Source organism: Homarus americanus, unplaced genomic scaffold, assembly GCF_018991925.1.
Source record: "Homarus americanus isolate GMGI-L3 unplaced genomic scaffold, GMGI_Hamer_2.0 scaffold24588, whole genome shotgun sequence".
NCBI classification, from domain to species: Eukaryota; Metazoa; Arthropoda; class Malacostraca; order Decapoda; family Nephropidae; genus Homarus; species Homarus americanus.
In genome coordinates this window covers 512,501-525,494 of record NW_024741343.1, presented here as the reverse complement: position 1 = coordinate 525,494, position 12,994 = coordinate 512,501, and the positions used below count along the sequence as shown (strand labels likewise).

Genomic DNA, 12,994 nt, shown 5'->3' with positions numbered 1-12,994 from the left:
CTCTCTCATATCTCCACCTACCCCTCCACTAGGGTTTGCTCGTGGCTCGACTCTACCCTCCTTCCTTCTCTCAATAAATATAAAGACCCATAAGATGTCAGAGTGAGTCAGAGGCAGCACTTAGTTGTCCCTGTGGTCAGTATAGCTCTTTCAGTGGTCAGGTTCCCACCAAAATCCGGCGGATATGTGGATTACAATTTCCCGCCTACTGCACACACACACACACACACACACACAAATGAAATGGAAGTGACCAAGATAGAGAGTATACTAAACTATTGAGGAAAGAAGGTCACTGATAAAGAAGTAAGATATTAGAAGTGCAGTTGATGGAGGAAGACGATAAGAGATAACTGGAGATAATTGAACAAAGTGAAAGACGAGAACCTGAGAATAACAAAGGGATCGGGGGGTCGAGGCCTGGATACAACTTACACAAGATGGTCACTAGAACAACATCATTTAATACCTCATTGTGTCCTAAAACATGACCTCTTGACCTTCAGTATAGCTGTTACCTTTGTTCTAGGGGTTAAAGAGACACTCACCACGCACACACTACACTCACCAGGTACACACTATACACTCACCAGGTACACACTACACACTCACCAGGTACACACTACACACTCACCAGGTACACACTACACCACACCACACTACACAACACACTACATCCAACCACACCACACGACCACACCACACGCGACCACACTACCAAGAACCACCCTCAATATCTACAAGTAAACACCTTACTGACTGGTGCTATATTGTCAACATTACATTATAGAGGCGGAGGGAGCAAACATTTAACGAACGATCAATATTGTGAAGGTGAAAAACGCCATTCAAGAAAACAAACTGTCGAATACTTCAAGAGACACCAGAATTAACTACACCAGGAAGCCTGAGTATAGTGACCTTGTTGTGTGTTGCTGCCCTCCCCTGTGACCAAAACATAATATGCCTGAGGTCTAGTATGTAAGCTAGACCAGGTCATAGTCGCCGGTGGGTACTATTTCTCTATACCTGTATAAAGAGAGTGTGGCGCCATAGTGGGTGTGGCGGGAGGCCCAGCCCACCCAAGGAGCGACTCGCCCTTCCCATGCTAACGTTTCCGATTTGGACAACCAGTGGATGACAACCAAAGCTTACATCATGCTGGAAGGAAATCGGAAACCGACGACTTTTGAAAACGAACCATTGAGGCTAAAAAAAGATATTTTCTAAGTGGTAAGGCGAAGCGGTAAACATTTTCCTCAACCATAAATTCGTGTTTATGGTTTGTGTCTTAGTTGTCTCTGAGAGCGTAAAGATTTAACTTTATAATAGTAACATTAAAGACGTAGCGCGTCCTGAGACTCACATGTAAGTTACACCATCTTGCTGTACTTGTTCTGGTAGACTATAAATGTTTAACCCTCCCTTTCCTTCCCTTCCATTCCTCCCTCTCTCCTACCACTCGTTTCTCAATACTCTTACATACTACAATAATTATGATAATCAGGCCATGTTACTCTTCCCTCGAGAGTACTACACCACCTTCCGCCCTCACATCGTAACAAGTGAATCTTTTATTTCTTTTATAACTTTTACCTGGCGACGTTAAGGTAACACCGTAACGACACACAATGAAACATCGACCTAATGATATAAGTCATAAAATATGTTATATGTTTTACAGCGGTCGGTCAATGTCTAATACGTCATACAACTGTGGCGAGGCAGCGTTCACCACACACATGTGGTGCTCAGACCAAAAACCAGTACACCATCTCACCAGCCAGAGTGACGTGACACAGTTGGCTGTTGTGTTTAGCTGTGAGTAATGACTCTTATATTAAGGTTCACCCTTAAGAGACACAATATATGACAACCCAATACAAAAATATACTTTACCTTTATCCAGGTGTCCAACACACTCCTGGCCAGCGTCAGCTTGTGTCCACCAGGACTCGTGTCATCCCACAAGTTCTAAGAAGCATTAAGTGTTAGTGTGGAGGGACTTACCGTATACTTGGAGAGGCGCAGGTCGGTGGGGTCGGAACGGTTGGTTTCTACCGACACGTTGGAGAGTCTGGAGGTGACACTGTGAACATCCGAGGCGTAGTCAGCGCCGCTCTCCCTCAGGAGTGGGCGTCGTGGGCGCCGACCGCCCCCCCGCACGGCCTCCACGTTGTGGTACTCAGGCTCTCGTCGTCGCTGTCGTTCGGGCCTGCCGGCCGCCACGTTCACAAGTCGTACGTTGTCGTAGACGGGCTGCGGGTAGCTTGTCACACACCGCCCACTCTGGTAGGTGGCCTCTGGCCAATGGATGTGGGTGGGGTTGCGGTGAGTGTGGGTGGGACTACGGAAGGCGAAACCATGGCCACCTCCCGCCCAGTGGGTGTGGGCGGTTCTGGTGATGTCACGAGGGACAGAGATGTCCCCCGCCGTTCTGAGAGAGATGATGTCCTCCTCGTTCATCACCACCCGCAGGTTGTTGACATAAGGTTCTCTGTGGGCACAACACCATCATCACAACCCCATACTAACACACAACGACTGTATCTCATAATAAAACAGCTCCATCATCCACTGTGTACACAAACAGAGCACGCAGACCTACCTGAAGGTGTCCTTGCCGATAAGAAAGTCCTCGGGGTCAGACTCGTAGGGTGGCTCATCGTACCAATGGTGGGGCGGCCCCATGCATCCCTGCGCCGCCCCCAGGCCCGCCCCGGCCTCCCCGCCCTCCACGTCGTCGTCGTACATGTAGGTATCATCTGTAGAAGATTCAACACTGTTAATGATGTGTACAGAGAAACAAAAACACAGTATAACATAACCTCACACTGAAGTCTTTAGTGCTGTAACACACACACACACACACACACACACACACACACACACACACACACACTGCAATTAGGACAAGACTTCCTGGTGTATAAAGGAGGTAGTGTTGAATACGTGTGGTTGGTGGTGGTAGGCGGTGGCTAGAACACGTCCGGGACCACATGAAGATTAGGCACCCCGAACTTCTTTCACTAGATGAGTAAAAATCTAATGCTACCAACGGGGGGGGGGTGCACCGTATGTTAGGTTTGGTTTGGTTACGTTAGGTTAGGTTAGTCCTTCACCTACACAGTCAACACCCAATACACTCTAATTCTGAAGACATTCAATATACAGTTTACATGAGGAGTTTAGAGCCTTGATGAATGAACGAGTGTATCTTGGAGGCAAAAATGAGGTTCTTGTAGTTACTTCCCGAAGGAGCAATCAACATCGCCTGGCGTTCGCTCTAATTTGAGTGAATTAGTGAGGTCTGATGCTAAGGGAACGTCGCCCATCTCCTGCCTAAAGTGACTGTAAGAGAACTGAGGATCAAGCTGTGCATATCCTCGCCTTTGTTGCTGGTGTGTGTGACTAGGAGTAACCGCGAGGCTCTCAGGCTACATTTGTTGTCACAGTATAATATTTCACATGAATTATCGTAAATATTTTTTCTTTCACTTAATTGTACCTTCATATTTATATTTTACACATAGATGTACGTCTGTATAAGTTTATTTTTATTATTATTATTATTATTATTATTATTATTATTATTATTATTATTATTATTATTATTATTATTATTATTATTATTATGTGAAATAGAAAATATGAATATACACAATTTACCATATTATATCTTCAGTAAAAATAATGTCTCCAGCCTCACCATCTCACACCTGTAAAAAGGCAGTAGAAATTCCATAACTTTACGACAATGTAACTAAAGTTAATTCAAGAGATGCCAGCTTGACGAATGGTGGAGTTGTGGTATACGTCTCTCTCTCTCTCTCTCTCTATCTCTCTCTCTCTCTCTCTCTCTCTCTCTCTCTCTCTCTATTTGTGTGAGGAAGCGAGAGTTGACTGTCGCTGTCTCCCCCTCCCTCTCCCCAGCTCCGTCATGTCACTCAAGTAAACAAAACCTAATCAAGTGACCTCCACCTGCGGCTCCGGAAACTTCCTCAACTTTCTGAATGACGGTCAACATTATCATGACTTTTCTTTTCTTCAGTTATATCACCTCACTTACCCAACTGTAACCTAACCTAATCTAACCAGCCTAACCTAACCTCACACGAACAGGTATCCCCGGTGTGTGTGAGGGTATTATTAAGCTCCGCGCGTGTTGTCGCGAGGTGGTGTGTCAACAGTATTGTGTGTCCATTACTTTATACCACCACCCCTCACACTGGTCACTGAGGAATAATATTTGTCATTCTTGTTAAGAAAACCACCACCACCAGCACCTCCCCCACCGCTATCACCACCACCCCTACCAACACCACCTACCCGACTGCCACCACCACCCCCACTGGCTATCAACCAAAAGGTGGCCCCCACTAGCTCCCTCACTTGTAATAGCTAAAAACTTCCTGTGATTTACAACTTCAACAAAAGCACACCATTCACAGCCCAATTAGCCTTAAAAGTGCTTGGATTGAAAAAAATCGTCTTGAACATTTTGAGAGTCGTAAATACTATGGCAGCTGGTTCTCCCGTAAGTCACACATATATATATATACCTTTAACACAAAAATACCATCACAATAAACCTAACCTAACCTAAACAAATAATACATGTAAGCCACGACCAAATGTTACGATAATTTCTGTGAATAAGTTTGACATTTTCTCGAAACTCATCCTAACGCAAAAAAAAAAATAAATAAAAGTCAATAAGAGAGCCGACTGTGTGTTGAGTGCCACTGAGAGAGAGAAACATTCACACCGCCACCTTCGGCTAGTATTAACAACCAATGATCTTAATATCTAATACCACCATACCCTTGACCCTGGCACCGTTATCTCAGACACAGTTAGGCGTGGCACCATCAGGCGTCGCAGTAATGACTATACGACAGTCGATTATGGCACTATTAAAGCTCCAGAGTGGGCCTTGGCATCCTACAGAAGCTTCCCAAAGATGTTATGTTTATGCCTCTCCCTCAGCCAGCTAGTGTGCACCTGGTGTTGTGGCGCCCCAGTAAACAAACCTACTCCAGGGAGGGCCAGTGCTGACGTCCTGGTGAACTGGATAACACTCACGTGCTACCATTCACGTCTGGGAGAAAATTACTAATGAGCTTTCTCGGGCAGGTAAGTGGGTAGGTACCAATTATGTCTGGCATCCGTGAGGGTAATGGGAGGTGCAGAGGTAATGGGAGGTGTAGAGGTTAACTATAGGGGAGGTAGATGAGGCAGTTAACAGGACGTGAGGGAACGACCGTCTGATAACTGTGATATCTGAATTTCTCTTGGATTTCATTTATTTAAGATTTCTTATGAATATTACCAACCTAACCTAACCTAACCTAACCTAACCTAACATAACCTAACCTAACCTTGATAATTTTGGAGCGATTTGCAGGAAAAGTTGATCACGTGGACCTTATTACATGATCACGCCTACCGAGTTTGGTGCAAATCCGCAAATGTATTTTCAAGTTATTTTGACACACACACACACACACACACACACACACACACACACACACACACACGACCGAAAACAATATCTGCCCCGCAAAAATGGTCAAGTAATAAATTAAGAAAAGTGATATGAAATAAAAATAATTAAATTGTGTGTATTGTTCTCAGATAAAAAAACATTATAATTAAGAGTACATGATACACTTTCACTTTGGACCAGAAAGTGAGGTCAGAAATATATTCGTGGGAAAGAACAATTCTATTTCATTCATTTTTTTCTGAAAACTGGTAGTTGGATCCGGTGTTTGACCAAATTGAAGACAAAACAAAGGGCACGATTATTTTTCCAGGAATGACACTAGACCAGTATTTACTTAATTACAGTTCGGGCTACCACCAGACAAACCAAACAGACTGTAAACACTCTCGGACACTACCATTCATAAGATCTTGTTTACATCCAGGTCTAATTATTATCTATTAAACTCTATATAACTAACAGCCAGACTAACATACGGGGTCTGGGTTCATGGAGGGGATATGACCCACGGCGTGTATGACTTTCTTTACCAGACACACACAGACGAGAATGTTTGCCTTTAATAAACTCAAGATCAAACAATAACAGTCTTTAACAGCGTGTGGTCAAAACTTGGATGTGTTGCCCGACTATACGATCATGAGCCCGGTGACCTGTCTCACGTCAGCCCTGGCACTTTACTTGCGTCAGCCCGATAGACCATGCTTACGTCAGTCCGAGCAGTTAATCACGTCAGACCAGCCATCTCACCGGATACAAACCAGACCCAAGTAGGTAAATATGCGTAACAGAAAGCTTATAATATAGATGACTTGATCTGCTTGCAGGAAAATTTTTAATATGATGAAATACTTGACAGCTTGGTCTAACTTGCAAGACCAGGTATGGGGTGTATGGCGCCATTTATGATGACCTTCTTGCCCTGATCTTTTTTCAGCAATATCGCCTTTAACACATGGAACTCTGCACTTTCCGAAGCTTTGGAGGAGTCTCGAAGCAAGTTTCCTGGTGGGAATTATTAGCTAGTGCTGTATTCATAATATCTAAACTTCGAGATCTCTCCAGAGCTTCGAAAAGGTGGTATCCCTGAAACAAGATCAGGGCAAGAAGGTCATCGTAAATGGCGTCGTACACCAACCAGTGTCTTAGTTGTCACACTCTCAGAGGCTTCGTGTCAGGGTGTAGCGGTGTGATAGTACACACGAGCCAGATTTATAGGTAAGTGAACCCAGCCATTCGTTCATTAAAATACGAGGAGACACAACAGTACCGAGAAGGCTCAGTATATAAGGGAATATTTACGGTAAAAGATGAACGGTAGTCGCCATCTAGGGTGACGTCTCTCTCTCTCTCTCTCACACACACACACACACACACACACACACACACACACACACACACACACACACACACACACACACACACACACACACACACACACACACACACACACATATCCTCTCTCGGTGACAACTTAAAATAGCAGCTATGACATACTGTACTGTACGTGTTGGTCTTCTGCTCTCACTGATGACCAACCACCATGTATACACCCATGACCAAAACCATTGTACACTCACGCGCCATAGTTCCGATGCACCCTCTACCCCCAGTGTTTCTCAAACTGGGGGCCATGGCAGGCTAGTGCAAGTAGTATATGTTTGGAGAAAGTGTGGAAACTCTGATTCAATTTTTTTTTGTTACTTTGCCTTGTTAGGGGAGATTTTTTTTTGTCATTGTGTGTAATCGTAATACCCATACAGTACAGTTTTGATATTTACACAGTATGGTGCAGTAGCTAGAATTTCATTTCCAACTGATTCGCTCAGATTGCACGATTCTAGTTCCTGTTCAGACGAATTCCTTGATCTCAGAACGATTCTGCTGCCAGAGACCTCTATGAAGAAAAATCTGACTGTATTCTGGTGCTCAATGTATCAGTCATATCCAAAAGTTAGTGAGATGGCACTTCGAGTCCTCTTGCCATTCTCTACTACTTATTTATGTGAATCTGGTGTCTCCACCTTCTTCAAATAGAGAATAAAAGCCGAAACCGGTTACATGTGGACCCAGACATGAGATGTGCTTTATCAGTGACTCAACCTCGAATCAGTCGACTGACTGAAAGTAAACAATGTCATCCATCCAATTGAACTGTAACAAAATATGCATTCTGTTTGATGATTGAAAACATTAAAATAAAGGAAGAGAACCAAAACAGTTTATTTTCATCATTATTTGTGAGGGGCTTGGGAGAGAACTGAAGGGGTCCATGTTGAGTGTTCCTCATGGGGGGAATGAAGTGAAAAAGTTTGAGAAACACTGCTCTACCCCTACTCCTGGCTCGAGGGAAGTCGTAGTCAGGGCTGCAAACCGAACGGTTCCTCTTGTATAGTGATGTTAAGTATAGTGATGGTAAATAAAGTGCTGTGAAGTCACTAAAAAACCTGTATTGTGCATATATTCTCTCAAATATTACATCATGAACTGCTATTCATACAATCCAGCGAAGCTTCGAGTTACCACATTGCACCACTGAACGATGGGTGGGGGGGATGAGGGGGGACGTTCGGTATGAAGCCAAGTGACTTCCATCGAGTCAGGAGTAAGGGTAGAGGGTGCATTGAAACTACCCTTGCCCCCCCCCACACACACACCGACGCAGGAATAGACAGATACAGCCGCAGCTTTTAAGAAAATAAACCTGACAATATGTATAAAATAATTAGAGAAAAGACTTAATGAGATAAATGATTTTGTGTCTGTTCTGTGCGTATGAAGGCCTCGAGCCTCCCCAGGTAAGATTAAGAAATTCCTCAGATTATTATTATTTTCTCCCCGAGGATAACATTACATGACTTAAGTTGTTCCTTATCCCTTGTCGTGCTTAAGGTCGCCATTACCGGCTAAGTATGCAAAGTGTCGGCTTCTCTGAGTCTTCCTTCCCTGTCACACACACACACACACACACACACACACACACACACACACACACACACACACACACACACACACACACACACACACACACACACACACACACACACACACACACACACACAGTCACAATTATTTGATAAAGAACAAAAACTGTTTTTAGTATCGAAAAAGTATTGTACAGTCTCCCTAAATCATAACATTAGTGTTTATTTGGTACTAAAACTTATTCAATCGATGTTAGGTTAGGTTAGGTTAAGCGAGGGACTATTATAACCCTCAACATAGTGAATGATTGTTATATGTCTATGCCCACTCATGTAAATGTATCAAGTTAAGGTAGAGTTCTGTTATGATTTTAGTGTTGTTTTCCTAAGTTCTGTTTGTGTTCTGGCTCACGTGAACCACTAAAGTGCATTCTTACACCACCACTTCAGGGGGATTATGTTACAGTAAGGACCTTCAACAGTCCTCCCCCCCTCCCCTTAGAGTATGTTTGTTATGTTACATCATGTGACCCTGTTGTGGACGTGACCTCAGGGACTCCAGGGACCACTAGACTACACACAGTAACAACCCTGCACTCACTCAGGGCCACACACTAAAGTCTTTATCCTGCCACACACACACACACACACACACACACACACACACACACACACACACACACACACACACACACACACACACACACACACACACACACACACACACACACACACACACACACACACACACACACACACACACACACACACTTCCTGACACTCATGTAGTCCAGCTGTATCTTATTTCGTGTTCTGTATAAAGACGTTAAACGACTGACGGGATTTCCTTTTGTGCGTCAAGCTGGGAATTAGTCAAGCGCTGACGTCTATCTATAACTAAGCTGAGATAGTGTTACCATGATGCAATAGCTGCTACTCCTCGTACACGACTGCTGACAGTTATTCACCCTGCTGACAATTACAACTAGAGTCATACACGCTTACGTTAGTGTATGGTGTGTGTGTGTATGGTGTGTGTGTGTGTGTGTGTGTAACTCTACGCACCCAGCCACCAAAGTTTCGTTGCCGTATGTAAATTTCCAGTTGATAATTAATTACCAAAGTTCATTTTTCATTCTACCAGAGTAAAGTGCGAAGACCGCGGTGCCTGACATTAACACGGGAAAGGGGGGGGGGGTTCTTGGTTCTAAATTGTAAGGCCTTTAATTGTAAACAAATCGATCCTAACCTAACCAAACCAAACGTAACCTAACCAAACCAACCTAACCTAACCACACAGTACGGGGTGCAGGACTAGACTATGTGGTCGAGGGAGAGAGACAGGGCGTCGCCACCATCACCTCACACTCACCATGACGAGATGCTGACTAACATCCTTCAAGTGTGTCTAGTGGCGCCCATCATCACGAAACATCTAATCCACTCACCTCTCGACGCCACCTTCAGCGCCTCCTTCATCTCGTTTAACATCCCGCATACTCCCTCATCACCACCTCCAACGTGTCAACACCATCCTTAACATACTTCTTATCACCATCCTCACCTCTCCAACACCATCCTCACCCGTCAATACACCCTCGCTCGTCAACACACCCTTCTCCTGTCCATCACCACCCTCACCTCTCCAATACCACCCTCACCTCTCCATCACCACCCTCACCTCTCCAACACCACCCTCACTTCTCCATCACCACCCTCACCTCTCCATCACCACCATCACCTCCCCATCACCACCCTCACCTCACCATCACCACCCTCACCTCTCCATCACCTCCCTTACCCGCCAAAACACCCTCATGCACGAAGCGCCCCAACACACACAAGCTATCGCCTTCAGGTGTATAACAGGCCCCAACCTCCGAGACAAAGGGGCCCCGTCGAAGTCAATCTTGGTGTTGAAGACCGATGAAAGAAGTTCTTGACAAAGCAAAATAGCCAACAAAGGTAGTGTGGGGATGGGGCGACAACGGTGGTGGAAGCCTCTGGATATATCTGGAGTGGCCGGGTCCTCATGTAAACAATCGTCTCTGTTTCGTAAGCAATTTTAACCCCACCAGTATTAACTCTCTTCCTATGTATCTGTCCATCGGTCTCATAACCTATCCTATCCTAGCATAACCTAGCTGCTCAACCGTAACTAGATTATGAGGAAGACTTCAACGCACTGATCTCCGAGAATCTACACCCTGGTTCAGTACACCCACTAGAATACACCCTGGTTCAGTACACCCACTAGAATACACCCTGCTTCAGTACACCCACTAGAATACACCCTGCTTCAGTACACCCACTAGAATACACCCTGCTTCAGTACACCCACTAGAATACACCCTGCTTCAGTACACCCACCACCAGATACACCCTGCTTCAGTACACCCACTAGAATACACCCTGCTTCAGTACACCCACCACCAGATACACCCTGCTTCAGTACACCCACTAGAGTACACCCTGCTTCAGTACACCCACCACCAGACACAATAAACTAACTACAACCATCACAATAAACAAAGTATTATAAAGCAAGTTGTCAGGTTGTTAGAGGCGTAAACATGAGGTTATTATAAGCTTTAATACTTGACCTTGTATCTCTGCCCTTTGAGAGTTGTATTACATGCCCTCATATATAAGGTCAAAGGTCACGAGTACAATGAAGAAACCCTATAAACACTGACCTTGTACGCCTTTATAATACAAACCTAGGCTTAATACATATATGAAGTGATATAAACACAATATTATAAGTAACTCTAGGGAAATTTATAAGGAAAGCTGTCGGGTTATGTTCAGCTATTCGTCATCAGAAAGGTTTAAATATTAGTTGAGACAGAGGAAAGGTGGTGAGGGAGGAAGGTGGTACGATACTGTATATGTCAAGGATTAGCTGGTTGAAATCTGTAACAAATCGAACCCCCCCCCACACACACACACACATACAGTATTATAATTTCCTACTAACAGTTGTTTATGAGGTTTTCCCAAGGTGTTGTGTGACGTGGGCATGGAGGTGGACTTGGGTGATAATGGTGTTAATATGATGACACAAATAAGACCTGGAATACTAAAATGACGTTAACATTACCCTCAGCACGTGTTGTCTTTTCCCCAGTTATAGGAAGAAAACTAAGGCGTGTTTATCTAGTATCCGGGTTAAGTTGTGGCCTTACCTACATACCCGCCTGGTGATGTATCTGGCCACAACCGTAACAACCATAACCATGTCGTCTTGTCTTACTTGGAGATTAGTCTGACTGACACACTATATGAAGCATAACAACATAAGAGCGACAGTGAGTCCCACGGCCTGGATACATCACACTGTACACTAAGTCATTTTTTCAGTACACTAAGAGTCTCTGTGGCTGATACTACTCAACCGTCTGTAATGTTTTATACTCAATCACAGCTGGGTGACCTGGGATGACCTGTGTGCGATCCTGTGACCCTCAAGACGAAGAGGTGAACGCTGCAACTAATAACGGCTGGGGACCTGTACGGGGAGGTCATAGGGCTAATAATGCAGTCCATATGTAAATCGCCTCTCTTAATGGTGTGGTGACTGGTAGTGTGAGTAAGCTCTACCCTGCCAGTCTCTAACACTCTGCTGAAGGTGTGTCAGGGAAGCGCTATGAAGACGGTGTTTTAGGAGCATTAGTATTGTTCCTCAGGGGCAGTGGCGCTGGTCTCTCGCACACCTCTCACTAACACCAGGTGAGGTTATATATGGTGTGTAGAACCCCTAGACTCTCGGCCCTTAGGGGTGTGTGTGTGTGTGTGTGTGTGTGTGTGTGTGTGTGTGTGCGCGCAGGAAAGCCACAATGACCAGGTCCAAACGTCACTCTTCACAGTCCATAACTTACACTGACCATCACAACCATTGCACACCTGAAGTCAGTATACCTGTAAACATGTTAGCTCAAGTAGTGACACCTGAGACGCCATGATAAATACAAATAAACATTACAAAACATTCTGTAATAAACAAATCCTTACATAAAAACTCAGAGACAGTTGCACCGAGTATGTGTCACCGTGTTAATGCGAAGCTAATATTTTACCTCATTCTAAGAACTCGATACAGGAGTTGGGCAATTCAAGGTTGTGTCCACTGTAGGGTGAGTCACCGCCACCACCAGTGATAACCGGCAGTGTATCATACCTTACCACCGACCTACACTGTACAGTATATTACCGTGACACTGACACTCACTAGCCCTACTAAACCTTCCCTCACTTGTGACGATGGCTAGTAATATAGGCCTTTGATTTACGATAAATATGACTCACGTTTAAAAAAAAGTTACCCACATGACAGTTGAAAAATGTGTGGCTGCCACCTGCTCCGTCACTGTGGGAGAGTCAGTAGGGAGAGTCAGCAGGGAGAGTCAGCAGGGAGAGTCAGCAGGGAGAGTCGGTTGGGAAAGTCAGCAGGGAGAGTCGGTTGGGAGAGTCAGCAGGGAGAGTAGGTAGGTAGAACGAGCAGGGAGAGTCAGTAAGGAGAGTCAGTATTGAGAGTCAGCAGGGAGGAACTCTACCCTTA

General features: G+C 44.7%; 1 protein-coding gene across 1 annotated transcript in view; it reads right to left on the bottom strand.

Annotated features, from left to right (window-relative positions):
• The window catches only part of LOC121875855, a 202,731-nt gene that overhangs the window by 73,236 nt on the left and 116,501 nt on the right, over positions 1-12,994 (bottom strand). The window contains exons 9-10 of the mRNA XM_042380560.1: positions 2,609-2,765; positions 2,011-2,497 (exon numbers count right to left, since the gene is read on the bottom strand). Coding sequence (XP_042236494.1) covers positions 2,011-2,497; positions 2,609-2,765 — 644 coding nt within the window. The remainder of the gene's footprint in view (positions 1-2,010; positions 2,498-2,608; positions 2,766-12,994) is intronic.